This window comes from Ciconia boyciana, chromosome 6, assembly GCF_034638445.1.
Source record: "Ciconia boyciana chromosome 6, ASM3463844v1, whole genome shotgun sequence".
Taxonomy (NCBI): domain Eukaryota; kingdom Metazoa; phylum Chordata; class Aves; order Ciconiiformes; family Ciconiidae; genus Ciconia; species Ciconia boyciana.
In genome coordinates this window covers 14801999-14821556 of record NC_132939.1, presented here as the reverse complement: position 1 = coordinate 14821556, position 19558 = coordinate 14801999, and the positions used below count along the sequence as shown (strand labels likewise).

At 37.5% G+C, this 19558-nt stretch overlaps 1 protein-coding gene across 1 annotated transcript in view; it reads right to left on the bottom strand.

Moving 5' to 3' along the window:
- INSC (INSC spindle orientation adaptor protein) overlaps positions 1 to 19558 on the bottom strand; it is a 106014-nt gene that overhangs the window by 54154 nt on the left and 32302 nt on the right. Inside the window, exons 2-6 of the mRNA XM_072865136.1 lie at positions 15808 to 16153; positions 15255 to 15307; positions 13010 to 13133; positions 10591 to 10704; positions 3344 to 3469 (exon numbers count right to left, since the gene is read on the bottom strand). Coding sequence (XP_072721237.1) covers positions 3344 to 3469; positions 10591 to 10704; positions 13010 to 13133; positions 15255 to 15307; positions 15808 to 16153 — 763 coding nt within the window. The remainder of the gene's footprint in view (positions 1 to 3343; positions 3470 to 10590; positions 10705 to 13009; positions 13134 to 15254; positions 15308 to 15807; positions 16154 to 19558) is intronic.

Here is a 19558-nt window from a genome sequence, read left to right as displayed (position 1 = left end):
CTCTCTTGGGTACAGGGACAGGCAGCTACAGGAATAATGCAAAGGAGGAAAATTCTGATTGCTTTTCCAGGGTCTCTCCACTCCTCTCTGAAGTGGGACTGGTCAGGCAGCTGAGTCCAAAGAATGATGTCAAACCTGCTAGTGTCACAGTGGATTATGAAGTTAAAGTGTACCAAACAACCGGACATCCATAGGCAGCTTGAAGCACCAAAATTACCACTTGTGGAGCACAGGTTACATTGAACAACATTTATTTACACACAGTCCTCAGTCACAAAATTAGACTATTTCTTCACTATCTTTCTACTTTAATTACCTGACTAATTTATTACTGTTGAGTTCCTGGAGCTCTGTAGTTCAATGTTCCACAAAGTAACAGTACCTTTTCAAAAGTCAGTAAAGTACTTGCAAGTGAAATAATAACTCTTTTAAAACTGTCATTTTAACCACCTGATTTTGCATTATTATACATACAGCCCACTAGATTCACCTAAAAAAATAAAAGCTAGTCATTGCAACAACTATGTGGTCATTGTAATTATAGCAAAGATCAGCTTGTTTATCAAGATGATGAAAGTGATAATGGCTTTTTCAAGTGTGCTGGTAAGAGAGTAGTGCAGATATATATTTAAAGATGTGTGACTGAGAAGAACAAGAATTATTTTTTTTAAAAAATGAGGAAATATTTTTGCGTAAAATACGCAATTTTCTACATATTTAGAAATGAGCGCTCAATTGTTACTTTCCTTCATTAGTAAATGAAATATTTCCACATTGCAATCCAAAAACTCACCCAAGACAAATGGTTTAAACCTGGTATAACATCATTCGCATTACATCTGCACTAATTATAAAGAAAGCCTAATATTCAGGTATCTTAAAACCCACGAAAAATGTTAAAATACTCTATACTTGGATTGCCTCCTGTGAACTACTGACTTCCTTGCTTGCTTTCTAAATAACCATCTACATTAACACAGATGTTCTTGTTACCTTCTTGTGTTGCTACTGAATTGGCAAGATCAAAGAGCATTGGATAAATAAGCAATATTCCTAATGTCTTTAGTAATTAAGCACTGCAGTTACTGCAGAAGCTATACCACCCCAACAAAAGTTCCATTAGAAATGGTAGCTCTTGCTGCTTTCTTTTAAGTGGTCTTTTAAACACTTTAATAGTTGTGAAATCTAATTGAAAAATAGAGGGGGGTGGGGTTTGTTTGGATTTTGTGGGTTTGTGTGGGTTTTTATTTATTTTTTTTTTTTTAATCTTGAATTACTTAATCTGAATTGTTTGGAGGTCAAGCTTTATTTGCTTGAATGAAGTTTCTGTCATTAAAAATCAAGTTCAAATTGCACTGATGTTTTAATGCACTAGGTGGCATAACAATATTCACATTAGAGCAAATTAAATGCTTCACCACCACCCAGGTACTTAGTTGGATAATAGAAGCCACTCTTTCTGCCAGATAAGAAGTTCTATGGTAATTTCTATAATGATGGGAATGCTAATATTGTTAACCCTCTTTTTTGTTCTTTGCAAGAGTACTTCAAATTTTGAAAGAAAAAAATCATTCTTATTTAAAGAAGACAATATAAAAAACTGGAGTGCTGTTCACATCAAAATACTGGTCATCCGATCATTCACTTTCCATTGTTTCCCTATGGTCAGAATATATTGTTGCTTCTAAACAGGTGTACGAGAAGGGTGAAGAGAGAGTACAAAGAGTAGTGAAACTTTCTTGTTTACTGTCCTTCCTTAGCTCTATAAACTGGCAAACCTGGGCTGTCACCAGCTGATAGATTATTTACAGATGACATAGCACTGTACTGGCCTGTGTTGTTTAACTTCCATTAGCAATTGGAGGGACACCAACCTCCTTGCAGAGAAAATTTCTGTTTCTTTTGAGATATGAAATATCCCATCCTCTCCCACCAGAAACCCAGGCATGTACTGGACTCACATAAGTTACAGATCCTCAGCAACACAATTTTAGGCAAAGAAGTCGGCAAAGTGATAACTAAATACTCCTGTCATAAACCTGTCTGTTCAGTCAGGTGAGTAGGATTAATGTCTAGTCCCTCATGTTGCAGACTTAGGTTTTGCCAAGATGTGATCTAAGAATTGAAGGCCCAGGTGAAAAATGAACTACTGAAAGCAGTTGTGGGGATTTCAGTTAAAATCCTTTAAACTCTATTCCAATCCTGATTGTGACAAAGTTTATCCTGAGCAATTTTACTTGTGACCAACATTAAAGTAGATCAAAGACATATGAGCCTCAGAGTTACCACTTTTTCTAGGACTTCTGTTTCGTCAGCTTTGATTTTGATATGGGCCACATTAAATGCATGTTGACACTGCCAGGAATTGGACCAGGTGAGTTGAATCAATCTTTTCCACTTCTAACTCTATTAATTCCACTATTATAGTGGACATAATGAAAGATCCTTTTAGACTGATTCTGATGTCACTCGGAACAAGCATTATGTCAAAAAAAATTTAAGTCATCTTCATTTACTGTAAGCTCAGAGACTTGCTTTTTGCTGCAGATGTTCTGTCACGGTTTGCTTGAATTCTGGGCAGTAAATTACAAGATATGTCAATGTAAAGTGGCAGTGAAATCATTTATCATTAACTTGAAGAGGCCATTATTCAGCTGTGGAAGATGACTGTTTTATGAAATACAAAGGATGAGATCATGATTTAGTGACCAGAAGTGTTAATTTTCCAAAACACAGCACTATGTAGTGAGAGTGAGAAAGGAATGGAGCCTAAGCAGTTGATACAATTTTACCTGGCTAATGTTTTGATGTTTGCCATCCCAGTTAAAATTGGCTTTTATGAGACTTGTTGCTGATTAGCAGACACATTTTTCTATTGGCTAGCTGCTATATGTGTCCCAGTTCTTTCTGTGCAATTACAACTCTCACAAGTTACTGCAGTAGCACAAGCAGGTGCCCTACCTGAGCATCAGGAAAGGATTTAAAGAGGTATAAAGCTTTCTGTCTTTTAAGGGTTATTTGAAACATTGGAGTTTCTAAACAAACACTTCAGAGAGTCCAGAAATTATAATTTCCCTAGCTTTTTGACATCGTCATTAATGTATTTACCTGTTTTATGAAAATTATCCCCACTTAGAAAGCTTATTTGTGCAAGCAACTCAATAGAATAATGTTATTGATGGGACTAATTTTGTAAAGACTGAAGATGTGTTCAGCACAGAAAAAGTGAGCATAGTATGGAGCATAGTATCAAACACCACCAAGTTACCAATTCCTAGAAGAGATTAAAGACAGGACTTCTCTGTTTTATGATGCAGTCTGTAAAGAAGGCTGAAGTACTTACCTTTTCCAGCTGGTGCATCCCTTCCTCTACACAGCAAATGGATGCCAATGTTCTCAGTGTCTGCGGATAAAGGCACCTGAAACAATCCTGGCGACAGATCTTAAAGAGAGCAACTACACCTCCTTCCTGCAGGGGAAAAGCAAAAATCAGAAAAGCAGCACTAAATGTTTCCCTAGTATTTAACTGAGATTGGGATGGGGGGTAGATTCCTTTAGTAATTTATGCAAATTAGCTATCATCACAACACCAACAAAGATGTTAAGCTCACACAGAGAACTCAAGTTGATTAATGCTTATACACTAAGTGATGAAAAAGTCATATAGCCTCAGTGGGAGGTGTGCTTAAGCGATTGACTTTTACCAATTACAAGCACAATTTAAATTAAATTTGACATTCATGCGAAAATTACAAAGAATTATCAATAGGTGGCGATTGGAGTGACATTTAAGTGTCAGTCCAACCATATGCTATTAGCTTAAAACAGATTTTTGTTAGCATATATTTCCCATTCCTCTACATTTCTGAGCTCCATACAATATTTACTTAATGCTAAAATATGAAAGAGAAGGTCATATGGTTGAAGAGCTTCTGAAAATAATGTGGAAATAAGTGTCAAGTTCTATACAGTTACAATCCATATCTTCATCCTCTAATACCTAAAATTTGCATTCCTACACTTTTTTCTTTAAACATGGCAATAATTATAAAGATTTGAATACATATACATCCTTGCAGTAGCTATCCTTAATTTCCAACACAGCTTGTAAACTTATAAGTGTTAGCAAAGTTCACATAATAAATGGAAGGATATAAATAAATACAGACAATATATGCACTTCATGCGGTGGGTTTTTTTGGATTGTCCTACATTGCAAAACATTATGCCATCAGGTAGACTACAGATGCCTTATATTATGTAAGAGCAGACATATAATGAAGTGGAAACCATTTAAAATATTAATGACAGATGAAAGATCTCAGACTAAAGTATTCAGATTACACTAGTAAATTAAAAATAATTGGAATCATGGACCAAGTGTAATATACACCCTTCTTTTTAAGCCTGTTTCTGTAGCCTCTATATAAAAATATTTTTCAGATTCACAGAAATAATCTTTTTCTCCTCAACCATTTGTGTTTTTTGAAAGCTCAACAGGTTGTACTGACATAAAATCTCCAGACTTCAGACTTCACTCATTTTCAGAATTCTGCATTTTTGTACTAGTTCTGCTGGAATAGAGTAGAGAATAATAGAGCAAGCAAAGCCATCTGTTCAGTCTAACAAAAATATATACCAATTTATAAGAAAATTAGAATTAGACCAAATTAAACACCTCAATATATTTTCCAGATAGAAGTTTTATGTTATGTCTTTGCACATGTATATGTAATTTCTGTGAGATCAGTGAAAATGGTAGGCTTACTGAGGTTTGCTGAAAGTAAAATTTATTTCTGGAATTGTAAGAAGTGCACATGTATCTGTATGAGTTATTTTATATCTAGTACTGCTATATATAGCCTACTGCAGAAAGACATTTCTGAGCCTTTAAAATAAAAAAAAGGCAGTACACTCACAAAAACTGTTTCAGTCATATTTTTCCTTCCACAAAAGGATATTGAGATTTCACCCAAGCAGTAATTAAATGATCTATGAAAAATACAGAAAAAAGCTATTACAGTGTTGTCCCCAAACCTAAGGTAACTGAGATTTTATTTTGTTTATTTTCTTATCAGTTTAAAAGTCCCCACAGTTTAGTGGAATCAGAGATAATCTGCTTCTCTGCTTTAGTCATAAGAAGCAGAAGTTTGTGGACAACACTAGTAAAGCTCAAGTGATGTTGGCACATTTTGCTTCAAGCTTTCTGCATGACAAATGCAGGTGCCCTGCTTTTGCCTCTGATGGACAGGAAGTGATTTATCACTGCATTTGTCAGGAGGAGATCTAAACTGTTTATTTTGCTCCCTGCGTGCCATTACCAAGCTGTAAAATATTGATCACAAGTAATGAACCTAGAGAGCTGTAACTGAAATATGGAATAGGTAGGAAATACTGAGCCTGATTCTATGGCTTGTCAAAAACATTCCCCTCACTGGGATCTCAGCATTCCCCAGAATTTATTCACTTTTTTCAAGATTTGTCCACTGTATCTTTTGCAATGATGACAAAACTATTCCATCTGACAGGGATATACATAAATTGGTCAAATGGGTAAACAGTACCATTCAGACAAAGAAACATAACAGCACGGAGCTTTGCTTGCTTTGGAGATTAACTTGCACCTTTCCAAAAGTTCCTGATATGTCTAAGCATGCTTTTATTTATCCTTTACAGACTTTTGGTCAGAAACTGGAAATAGCAAAATAACACATGAAATGCTGCTCTTGCTGTAATTCAGGTTTCATTTGGGACAGGCTTCACATACTCCGTGAAGCAGTATCTGAAAAAGAGGAGAATTTGCTTTACTGCTTGAAGACCTACTTGTCTTCTATACTGGATTAATAGGATGTCTCCATTTCCTGGAGAAATCCGTGAGATGCTGTTCAGAAGGGCTAGCAGTAGATAACAAAATCACCTGAAATACAATCACAAAAAGTATGTGAAAGAGGTCATGAGTATAAAAAGCCCCACTGTGCATAGTGAGTTGAGTGAACAAAGAGGGGAGAGAAAAGGCATCCAACTCTAAGGTGTAATATTTTGCAGTTTCAGCCTGAAATGACTCAAAGTTCAGCAAATTCTCATCAAGCCTTTCCTCATGACGGAGGACAATATTTATAATTAGTTTGAAAGATGATCTCCAAAGAAATCTTCATAGTAAATACTTGCTAGAAAAGGAACTGATGTACAAAAAAGGTAAGGCCAAGATGTATTAGAAGCTTCTCAGAGCAAGTGATCTGCTGCACATCTAGGTGGGACTCAAATAGTTAAGAATTCTCCAAAGAACGGTGTGGTAAGCAGGTATGCCTATCTTCGTTACCATTTCTGCATCTCTCTCTTTTAGGAGACTATTATTATAGCACCCAGTTCAATACAGTTGGTATTAGACTCTAATCATCATCAGTGAAATGATTTTATTAACAAAGACTTTTTTTCTATATCACCGTGACCCAGCATTTATTTGTTGTAACTCTGGAACTGATTTTTACTGATTTTTCTGGTTGTTACAAAGCCGACTCGATTTAGAACCAGTCTACTTCAAGTAATGCTAATTTTTGACAAGTGCTCAAGTTCACTCAAAATTTATAATTTCTGGTTTTTAGTGTCTCACTATGCTCTCAGAACATGAAGGCAGAGTTTTAACAACCAAGACTAATTTATAATTTTTAATGTGAAAGAACCCAGGATCAAAATCTAACACATACAATCATAGAATCATAGAATAGTTTGGGTTGGGAGGGACCTTTAAAGGTCATCTAGTCCACCCACCCTGCAGTGAGCAGGGACATCTTCAACTAGAGCAGGTTGCTCAGAGCCCCGTCCAGCCTGACCTTGAATGTTTCCAGGCATGGGGCCTCTACAGCCTCTCTGGGCAACCTGTTCCAGTGTTTCACCACCCTCCTCATAAAACATTTCTTCTTTGTACCTAGTCTGAATCTACCCTCTTTCAGTTTCAAACCATTACCCCCTGTCCTATCGCTACAGGCCCTACTAAAAAGTCTGCCCCCATCTTTCTTATAAGCCCCCTTTAAGTATTTAAGCCCCCTTTAAGGCCGCAATAAGGTCTCCCCGGAGCCTTCTCTCCTCCAGGCTCAACAACTCCAACTCTCTCAGCCTGTCCTCATAGGGGAGGTGTTCCATCCCTCTGAGCATTTTTGTGGCCCTCCCTCTGGACCCGCTCCAGCAGGTCCATGTCTTTCTTATGCTGGGGGCCCCAGAGCTGGAGGCAGTACTCCAGGTGGGGTTTCACCAGAGCAGAGTAGAGGGGCAGAATCACCTCCCCTGACCTGCTGGCCATGCTTCTTTTGATGCAGCCCAGCATATGGTTGGCTTTCTGGGCTGCGAGCACACATTGCCAGCTCATGTCCAGCTTTTCATCCACCAGTACCCCCAAGTCCTTCTCTGCAAGGCTGCTCTCAAGCCCTTCATCCCCCGGGCTGTCTTGATACTAGGGGTTGCCCCAGCCCAGGTGGCAGGACCTTGCACTTGGCCTTGTTGAACCTCATGAGGTTCACATGGGCCCACTTCTCCAGCTTGTCCAGGTCCCTCTGAATGGCATCTCATCCCTTAGGTGTGTCAGCCACACCACTCAGCTTGGAGTCATCTGCAAACTTGCTGAGGGTGCGCTCGATCCCAGTGTCTATGTCACTGATGATAATATTAAACAGTACTTCTCCCAGTACGGACCCCTGAGGGACACCACTCATCACTGATCTCCATCCAGACACTGAGCTGTTGAGCACTACCCTCTGGATGCGACCATCCAGCCAGTTCCTCATCCACCGAACAGTCCATCCATCAAATCCATACATCCATAATGTAATAAAAAAGACTTTTGTGAATACACCGCTGCAATGCAACACCAGACAATGATACAAGCAAGTTAGTCACATTGTTTGATGCTTAAGTATGTGTCATAAGACTTGACAGAGGAGTATTTTAGCAACATTTGGTTCCAAAGGTAGGAAACTGATCTGCAGAGAGAAACCTGACTAAAAATTTTTCCTGGTAGTTGCAACAAATACTCTACTTGTCTCTTCCTTTCCTCATTTTCTCTTTTTGCTTTTAAAATTATCTAAATCAGTGTAGTTTCCATTATGCTGCCACCAGTGTAGTTACTTGTAGATGAACACTACATATTACGGTTTGAAAATCACAGCTCAACGTTAGTTATTCTATTAGCCCAGAATTCAAGGATGATGATGATGATGATGATGATGATGATGATGATGATGATGATGATGATGATTATTATTATTATTATTATTATTATTATTATTATTATTATTATTATTATTATTTAGGCTTTCTTCCTTCATTTCTTGTCTTGCCCTTGCTACTATTCATTTGTGTTAGAGATCTTAGTCTTTATACTTCTGACAGCTAGTGACAACGATTAGCTGGCTGCCAGGGTGAGTCAGCAACATGACTCTTTCTCAGCAGATTACAAATTTACATGCTAAAAGAAAAAAAAAAAAGTCGAAGAATGCCTCCAGGTAGAATAAAATTATAGGTGACATTTCAGCATGGGGGATTAGCATTTCAAAGCCTTTTTAAATTTTGGTAAAAATATGGGGGGGAAGTAGAGGGAGGGAGAGAGAAGACTGAAACCCTTACCAAAATGTAAAGTGAGAAACCAGTTCCTATCATATTGTAGCTTTACAATGTTATCAGGGTTCTTTGTTGCATGTCCAAGACTTTGCTGTGCTTTAGAGTTGTAATTTATAGCTTGGGACAGGAAAAAAAGCTAACAACAATGGGACAGCTAACAGCTAACAACAATGTAATTTATAGCTTGGGACAGGAACAAAAGCTAACAACTTGCGTTCCACAAGATCACACATTGTCATGGGGAGTAAGACTTCAAGTTTACATGAACAAATTTGTTGAGTTTTGCTTTCACTGTAAACAAATATTCCACTTCTCTGGCTAGTTTTTACAAAGATAATGACAACTCTCAAGGAAACTTCTGTATCTGTGGGAGATTTTGAAATCTGAACAAAAATTGAATCCATTCTCACCCTCTTAATGAGTGGGCGCAGTTCCAGATTTATTTTTTTTTTAAATCACCCTCCACTTTCACTGTCATAGCTAACTACTCAAGTGACTGAATTCAAAATTCTGGTCTGTTACAATTCCTCTGCTACCTTGCTCACTGATGCAGATAACTGAGGCAAAACAGGGGGTGAAGGATGATGGTGAGTTGGGACAAATGTATTTCACAGCGCACAGAGAAAACGGACACACAGGACAGGTGAAGCAATCACTGTTGTAATTTGGCAACCAAACACCACTTAGGGTTCTTTGCATAAGGGGATGCATTTCCTCACTGGTAAACCTGTAACACATCCAGGTTTTAGCAATAAATTAATTGAGTGATTTAAGGAAGGTCAGACTTCACTTCTGCTAAATTAAACTGTTAGGAATTCGCACAGTGATAAAAAGCACAAGACTAATTTTCCTCAATTTGTTAGTTCTGCACTTCCTCAATACTCAACATTTTAACATTGTTTTTGGATACCACTGAGTGGAGCTCAAATATCAATTTAGAAAAAATTAAACCTCTCAGGCTGTTACCAGGATCCACTGCACATTTCTGAGTCTACCTCATTGGCAGCCTTCAGAACAGAACAGTACTTTTTATGGTGCAAACATCCATCTAAAGGCAGACCAGAAGTAAAATGAATTAAATGCCACTATTTAACCACATCTCTCAGCAAGACAAGGGATTGGCACACCACTCCACAAGCAGAAGCTTCGGAAAGGAGGTTTTCTTCTTTCTATATACACTGTGGATGTGATTATCCAATCCTTGACCTCACACAATGCCCTGTCTTTCTCACTTGTTCAAGTGTCCTCAAAGGTGCAAACTCTGCAGGGATTGCCAGTATCATTGATCTTGGCAGAATTACTCATTTATACCAAAAGTTAGCATCAACTACTCAATGAATGAGAATACACACTGCCAGAAGTAACTGTAATGTTGTTCCTCTGTAAAAGGAAAATAATGGATGCAAAGTATTTTTAAAATTACTTCTTTAATAATATCTCTAACCTTCTCTGTACACACAGCTGAAGAGTCTTGCTGTTTCTCTGCATACTTATCAGCCATATGCATGGCCAATTGTAAAGTTTCTCTCCACTTCTGTGGCTGGTACTTAAAAAGTACTGTCAGGAGAGACACTAAATAATGCCCAAGGTGCTGAAGGGAGTGGTAATACATCAGGTGGCACAAAGACAACTGTAGTTGAATCAATGCCCAGAAGCCTGTTGGAGCTTACCATCCTACTGCAGTTGCTTGCACAGAGCTTTACTGAATTAAAGATTTTTGGGTTTGTGGTCTGCCTTTTTTTTTTTTTTTAATCTAATAGGATAATTGTAAGTAAGGCAGGCTTGCAAAAAGCAGCAGCAGAAGAAAAAAAAGTTTCTCAGAGTAAATTTTATTGTTCTTTAACCTAGATTATTTGTCTCCTGAAATACAGAATTTCATATTATACTGTACCTTTCAAAACTTGCAACCGCTACTGTGTTAAGTAAAATAACTCACCTGTATTACTAGTTTACTTTGGATTAATCCATAAATCCCCTTACCTTAGCTATGATACGGCACAGATGAGCACCTTCCTGGGTAAGGCTGAATAAACTACTAATCGCTGACTCAGTGATGTACACACTATCCGACAATTCTATTTGTCTCAGCAGGTTCTGTGTGACACAAGATAATAAACATAATTTACTTCCATTGAAAAACACTAGTGTTATATTTAAAGATAACATGGAGTAGAAAGTCTAGTTCATTTAATGCATATCATCTTATTTCTGACCCAGAGAAAGGAAAGGACAAAAAACATGGGCAGCAGTCAAACTAATAACACTTTAACATATTTATCATTGCATTTGAATAGATGTAACCAAGAATAGTGATATTTAAAAATAAATATGAATAGAGTACAAGAACAGGTATGTGTGTGAGAACATTCAATAAAGAACTCTTCAGCTATTTAGTAAATTATTATTAGGTTTGGCCTGGGATTGAACTAAAATTTTCAGAAGGCAACTAATTGTCTTAGTGCTGAAGCTGTATCACAAGGCGATACAAGATTTTTCACCTTATTTGTAAGGAATATTGCTATACCCTTTCTAACACTACTTTCTAAGGCTCTGGGTTCATCGCTATTCTCAGTATACACAGAAAACGTCATTGACCAATACAGGGAATTCTCATAGAGAAATATAATTTATTTCTCCAACGTATGAAATAAGTTAAATATTTTTATCTTTGTAAATAGTTATCTTGCTTTTGCATCTGTGCCATTGCAGCTTCAGAGAGAAACACAGCCATCAGAAGAATATGAAGTTTATTTACTTTTACTCTTTCTGAAAGTACATACAATCATTAGAGGAAGAATTGATCACATTTACTAGGAGGAAGAAGGTAAGCATTTTTATATTTAATCCAACTTCGAAAGAAGTGCAAAGAAATATCCCACATTTTACACTGTTACTGATACAAAATTCTATTATCTTCCCTTTAAGAGGCTGTGTTCTCCCACCTTTAGCATCTCCCCTTAGAAAAATGTTCCATAAAAGACATAACTTATCAGTTCACATTTTGCTATGAACCTATCCTGAATAAAATCCTGATACACTGATTAGAAAAGAAAGCTCTTGAGTACACAATTTAAGATGAGAGTTCTGGCCTCTCACAGGGACACACTCTGCTCCAGAGCAGCAAACTACCCACAGACAATGTTGTTGTATGGCAGAAGTGGGCACACAAGCCTGACTGAATGGCTCAGAAAACTGTTCTTAAAAATGTCTTTATTCATGACCTCTACTCTAGGTCTTCAGCCACACAAATACACATGAGGTAGTGCAGAGTAATTAATTCTGCTCCCTTAAAAGACAAAGCGACTAGGATTTCAGGTGTGTCAGTAGGTGTCAAAGTGCCCAAAGACAGAACTATTAGCAATGAAGAACTGCTTTTCAGATTAAACAGAATAAGCATCAAAACAACCACAACCTACTCACTGAATTTGCAATATGCAAATTCATTTACACACTTCAACTCATATGTGGCATTTCATTTAGTTCTCATAAAGCCTAACCAAAGCGCATATAGCAAGTAGCTTGTTAGTTTGACTTAATTCTGCAAATGTAGTCTGGAGATTCTCACTTCCTAGCAACAATGTCTAAAAACTATGAGGGATGTTTCTGAAAGAGCCACAACTTTTTGTTTGTTTGTTTTAATGCATCAAGGTATGTTAGAATTTAACCAATACCATGCATTAATTTTGTTTTAGCACTGTAGTAAATACTATTTAACTATTTCCTCTTCACTAAGCCTCTTATTTCCTCTTTTTCTGTATGGACAACATAAAATTTCAGCTCAACATCACCTCTAAAATATGGACAAATTAATTGAGCTTAATTACATTTGGGGTTTTTTATTTGAGGAGGATTAGAGGGTGCAAAGGGATTACTAATGAGATCTCAAGAAAGCAAGCAGTGTATTTTATGACAACACTGTTTTTTATCACTACTTCCTAGAGTGTAAGACATGCACTGGTTAAAATGTGTGCTGTAATAATATACTTGCTATATGTACATCTTCTAAAAAGTTTAACTTTTTATGATAATCATTGACAGCAGGGGAGACTTTTTTTCAAGGTTTCTAAAGAAAAGCGGTGCCTGCATGAAAGGAAGAGAAAATGCGTCCAAAGGTCTTATTAGCAAGATATTGTCCAGATGTTAGATGCTTTGCAATGAAGGAGGCCTTTCAGGAAAAGTACGTAACATACTGAGACACAACATCATTGTGTTTGGGATTTGAGCGTATTGGAGAATTTAAGAATACAAACACCTAAATCTCTTTGCAAGATATTTGAATTACTGATCATGAGTTTGCTGAAAATTGAGAGCTGTAATTATAATCCTCCTCTTAATGGATGCTTCCCTCAGGATTCAACAATTTTGAAAGACTGGTTTTTTTTCCAAACTAGAAACTAACCTGTGCCTCATGTGTTAAAACCAGCTCTATTAACTGGCCAAAATACTGAGCAACGGTAGTGAGTGTTTCATTAATACAAGATTTCATGGACTTCAGTATCTGTTCATCTTCAGTTTGTATGCACCTGAAAAGAAAGAGAAAGGAAAGGGATGAATGAAAAAATATGCAACAGACAACTATTGTTTTATCAAGCAGATTGTCACAGGTGAGCTCTGTGTTAGTAATGGCAATATAATGGGAATTCAACTTTTCACATGAGGACACTGTCTTTGTGCCATTAGCATCATACCGAACTTTAACCAAAGCTTTATCTACACATAGTAAGTATACCATCAAAGGGCAACAGTGCACGTTAATGAATAAGTTTGGGATCACAATTTGCTTCACAGACTGCAGGCCAAATTTTGCTGCAGATGCTGTGTTTATACCAGTGTGTGTCCAAAGAAGAGCAATGAAGCTGGTGAAGGGCCTAGAGCACAAGTCTGATGAGGAGCGGCTGAGGGAACTGGGGTTGTTTTGCCTGGAGAAAAGGAGGCTGAGGGGAGACCTTATTGCTCTCTACAACTGCCTGAAAGGAGGTTGTAGAGAGGTGGGGGTCGGTCTCTTCTCCCAGGTAACGAGTGATAGGACGAGAAGAAATGGCCTCAAGTTGCGCCAGGGGAGGTTTAGACTGGATATTAGGAAATTTTACTTCACTGAAAGGGTTATCAAGCATTGGAACAGGCTGCCCAGGGAAGTGGTTGAGTCACCATCCCTGGAGGTATTTCAAAGACATTTGGATGAGGTGCTTAGGGACATGGTGTAGTGGTGGACTTGGTAGTGTTAGGTTTACGGTTGGACTCGGTGATCTTAAAGGTCTTTTCCAACCTATACAATTCTGTGATTCTGTGTAACTCTGCTATTTTTCACTTGTGCTTGTAGTTCCAGTCACTCTAGTCTGCCTGCATTTCAACTGCAGCTGTGTATATCCATCCATCTTTCATGACCAAGAAGTGCTTTTGATAATTTTCATTTCTTTACCTTCTTTGCCATAGTTTAATGATAGCAGGATAAGGACCCAAAATGAACATGTGCCCAGATGAGTAAAGTTCATTTAAATTTAAACAGCATACTCAAAAGTAAAATTTGGCCTCCTATGCAGAGAGATCACATACAGCAGCTTTACTAAGTTAGTATAACTACCCTGTAACCACTGATATTTGGCTGTAACTGAAGAAATGAGATAACGATGGAAAACTTTATACAATTCAGATGAAATAACTATTACTTCCTCACAGAAATGCATTCATTTGAATTGTCAAAACATATTCCACCCAGGCAGGCCACTGTAATAGAAGATACAGTTTGGTTGGTCAGCGTCTCCACCTACACAGTAGGTCCCCTTTTCAGCTTTACCTGTCTTTCACCCACCTATATCAACTTTTTGTCAAACAGAGGAGGGAGAGGGCTGAGTTGGGGCAGACACTATGAGATCAGAGCTCTCATTAAATCAATGTGTCTCATAGTAGAATATAAAAGTAAAGTCTGAGCTGTGTGGGTTTGGCAAAAAGCAACAGTGCTCAAGAAATGTTCTTTCCTGATAATTAGATGGTGTCTTTTTCCCTGATGATCCCCCGAGCAGAATGACTTGCACAGTGTTTAAAGTAAATCGAAAAAGACTGATTGAAATGTGCTGGACGAAACAGGATAACTTATGTTAGGCAGGGGAAATAGCATGACAAGAATTATAAAGAGATTCTTATTTTTCAGTCTCAGCATTCTGGAGTACACGGAGCTGAGTAAACCTACAACTGCAATTTAAAGGAATGTGTATTTATTTGGGTTTTATTTACTAATACATGGATATGTGCATACAGGAACATGTAGTATGACAGTCTCACAACGTAAGTTCTCACACCAGCTGAAATCTTGGCTCCACAGAACTTGAAGGGAACTTTGTCCCTGATATCATTAGAGCCAGACTTTCTCCCTTAATGCCTAAAAGCCCTGAAAAATCCACTCACACGCAGCTTTGTGTCTATGCCAGGCTCTTTGTGCAACAGCAGATCCCGTCTTTCATTAGGATGCAGTTTAGATAAAAGCAACTCCCTTCACCCTCCAGAGGCTAACATTTAGAAAACCTTTCAGAGCTGCAGCAGCCTAGTTCAAACATTTGAGGGTGTTAGTAGATTTGTACTTCTCATTAGAAATTCTATAACATCATAAAACAGCAAAATGAATATTTCAATTAGAAAATTTAAATTACCTTTCTGTGAATGCTGTAAATTCGGAACACTTGTCTATTAAAAGTTTTTCAAACTGCAGAGAGAGAGAAAGTGGTTTTAAAGCAATATCCATACACACAATTGCTTTTTAAAAATAAATAATGCTTGTTTATGATAATTAGGTGAAAACCCTCCAGAAACATAATATTTCATATGGACACCCTTTTTCTACTTTTCTGCATAAAATGAGTAGAGATAAAACTGAAGTTAATGAAAAAGTAGTATTTTCTACATTGTAAATGCAAAGGAACTCACAGATGGGGCATCTAACTACTTTAGTCCAGCAGTCCTCAAAACCAAAACCTTTTTCAATATAATTTGTCAGCTTTGTTAACATTCAGAATCCAGCCTATGATAAAATAGGATCCAAAATGAGTCAAGAATGTTTCCATAGCTGAAAAGGGATTAGAAAGTCTTAAACAAGGGACGAGTATCAGTATGTAAAGATTTCTTACAGATTGTTTAAAGTAAGTTTCAATTATTATAATAAAAAAATTAAACAAGACAAACATTACATCAGGTAAGGCATCCTACCTGGTGCATTTCTTCTGAAGAATTCCTGGTGAACGTATTGTATTCATTTATCATTGAACGTACATGGCAGTTGACTCTTACTGTCATGCTGTGGACTCTCTGCCATCTATTCTTCTCCAGCTTTTGAGCAATCCTGGTCAACTCTGTGCTTATGATCCAAGCTCTTTTTAACAGCAGCTGTAAGTTATCACATGTGCTATATTGTGAGGAAAGGATAAGTTCATTTTGTTCATCTTTCTCAATGCTGATTGGCTTGGACTGGAGAATACACATACATTCACAGTCTGTCATCAGCTTCAAATCTTCCATCCATCGCTGAACAGAGTCCACCTGAATTAAGTGCATGCTACAAGGCAGAGAAAGAGAAGGAAGAATGAGGTAAAGCAAAACAACCTTAGAATAACCACCAGCAATATAATACAGTTGCATCCACCTACCAGGTTGCAATTGATTGACAAAAGGCAACTAATTGAACAAACAATTTGCTTGCAGTAACACAGCAACATGCTTAGCTTTCTATTCCAAACACAGGTTTTGGGTTTCTAATCACCTTTACACCACATACCCTGCTATAAAATTATTTGTGAAAAATCAGTAGAGATTAGAGATAAGTAAACAGGAGACGTTTAGGCTACACTTTTTTGGGGGAAATGTTTCTTGTACATTCAGAGTTTAGTATGACGAAGGAGCAAAGTTACGGGTGTGTTTGCTTGTTGTTTATGGGATTGTACTGTTAGCTTTTTCTAGACACTTTGCCTATTAGACACTTAACAGAAAAAGTTTTACCTTGCAGCATCTCTCCAAAGCCCTTCCACCCACACTGACACAGCCAAACCAAGACAGCAAACGATACTGTCAGCAATATTAGTTTCTGCCCTATCATAATCCCTTAAATCTCAGCTGGATTCTACTTCCTGACCAGTCCTTTACCTTCCCCCTTATTTCTCATTGCTCTCTGTACAATTTGCACATCTGACTTCCAAAGCACGTTTTTGCACTACAGCAAATACGCTGTGAACCAGTGAGGCTGAAAGAAACTCCTTGATGAGCATACCCTGACACAAGGGCAACGGACCTGCATTTTGTGCACTTGCACCCTCCAGCTAGTAAAATGTTGTACCCGAGACAGCAGCTGTACTGAGCTGTTCTGAGCTCATCTTTGTGAGGGATCCAGAGCTCCCCAGAGCCTTGAGGTAGAGTTGCCTAGAATTTTTTCTTATAGTGAGGTGCCCAAATCCTAATAAAAAAACCTTAATCCTCACCCCAACCATACACACATACAGAGCCAGGTTTTATTAGTCATGAGTAGTGTTATTAACATTGTATCTAACAGTATATAAAGGTCAGGTACAGGACCATAGGTCAGAGCAAAGTTTGCACAACTGCATTCATCCTTACCTCCTTTGTCTTTGCAGATAGGCTACGGTTTCTGCTTTTGTTTCATTTAGCTCAGGGAATTCCTTAGTAGCAGCACCCTGATCCCTTTGACTCCCTGGAAATTTCCTCCCTCTCTCTGAGGCCTGCCTTGCCCATTGCTGCCTCCTGCAGTCTCTCAGACTGTCTGCACAAAATGCAGGCTCCCGGCTTTGTATTTTGACTCTCACCTACCACATCTAATACGGCTGGACCTCTGTTTTTCTTTGCAGGATGGAGCTTCCAAAGGAAGGAGCATCGCCTCTGCCAAGGGGTCCCATCTGACCCTTGGTTCCAAATCAAGGACAGAACAGACACTGTCCATCTCCAGAAATCATCCATCCAAAATTTTTTTTCGTATTTAACAGTAGGTCCACATTATTTCAGTTTACATTTCCCCTCCCCAATCCTCCCAAGAGACTAGTTCCTCTGGTAAATACATATATAAATACATAAAACATTTTTTACTATCAATATTAGATATATAATAAGTATATATAAATAAATATATACATAAATCTAAAGGACTGTCACATAGAGCTAAGGGAAAAAGACAAGACTTATTGTTAAAAAGAAAGCCGTAATGTATTTTCAAATGACTGAAATTTTCCTTATCTTTATGCAAAAGCTTAAAAGATTCTCAATAATGGTTGCTGAAATTAACCAGGGTTGCAATGGTAAAGACTGACTTTATCAATATCTGTCCCTCACTAGGCCCATTATATCCCCTCTCAGTGCAACATCATTCACTGGTAATAAAGCAAAGCAGGAGGCCAAGACTTCAAAGAATCACTGCAAGCCTCCATGGCATAGGAGATTTTGATTTTTATATGTCTAAAACAGTTTCTGCAGAATTTATAAACACAAGCATGACCAAAGAATGTAATATTCGCATACACAACACACTTCCAAAAGGGACACTTTACTCAGCAACAATTTCAGATTTCTGATCTACAATGAATAAAATAATTTTTCTGACAGTCTTCATCAGCTGAAGACTCAGTCTTAGTTTTTGGAAAGTCTTCTTAACATTAAATACTTCAAAATTTTAGTATCTCTTTCTCTAGTGAAGGATGGATTGATATTAAAGGATTCCAAAGAAGTGAAGATGAAAGGTAAAGAAGAAATGAAATTAAGTGAAAACAAGAGAGACTGGGCTTAATTATTTTTTCCAAACTTCTATTGGTATCCTACAGCTAGTCAGACAGTGTGGTGGATTGTTGTCAACCTTCTGGATACATTCTGCAGTTTTATAAGTTGCTGGACCAGAAAGGACAAAAAGAAAGTTTGTATTATAGCCCCCATTCTTTTAATCCAGATACTGATTTATTGCAACTCAGCATCACAGCAGTAATGCTCTGTGCTGTTATATAAAGCCTTACTGTTAGAACAAAATCTGCAATTACATTAGCCAAGCTAAGGATGACCAGGCAGAAGGCCTTTTTAATTCTTGTGCTTCCATTTATACACTGAGCACCAGCTGAACTCAAGAAATCTCCTTCCAGACCACTGAAGTAATATTCCACAAATGACCAAAATTTATTAACATACATATGAAAAGGAAGCTCACCTCAAGTATAATTTCATATAAATCAACAGCAAACAAGATACAAGAGATCAGTTTCATTGATCTAATCCCCCTTTTCACCACACACAATGAAACTACTTTTAATTTTAAACTTTACAGGCTACTGCTACTTAAGGTCTTTATTTCATTCAGCTTTGAATACTGTGTAATTGCATTTCATGATCGATTGTGACTCGTTTTCTTCTTGCTATGTGTAGTCTCCTTATTGCCTTTTTGGATCTGAAGCAAGGTTTCCTAATAAAAAAAAACAACAACTTTAGAAGTTTGAGACCATGATTTATAACCATGTGCATAGTTTGCATGCAGTACAGGATAAACCCATTTGACACAGAATAACGTATTTTTCATTTCTAAAGTGCACTATGATAATTGATTAAATCTCTGTTTAGTAAGTACAAATAGACTCCTACATTATAAATTCACACGGAAAAACCTAGAATAGAAGGTTAGTCAGAAAAAACAAACAATCATTCATATTTCCTTTAATCCCAAAAGCCAATCTTCACTCTGAGGAGAAAAAAGGATGATAGAGTCATAGAAAAAAGGTACAGATGTTAAAGAAACTTTCATTTGGCTCTGTTGCTACTACTTGTCAGAAGTACAACTGTAGAATTTAGGATGTTCTGTCATTGAAATTTAGTATTCCTTAACTCACAACAATGGCAAAAATAATACCATTCACCTCCTTTCAGACAGAAGAACCACAGAAAACTCCCCCTGCTCACTATGTCAGCTTTTCTGACACATTAT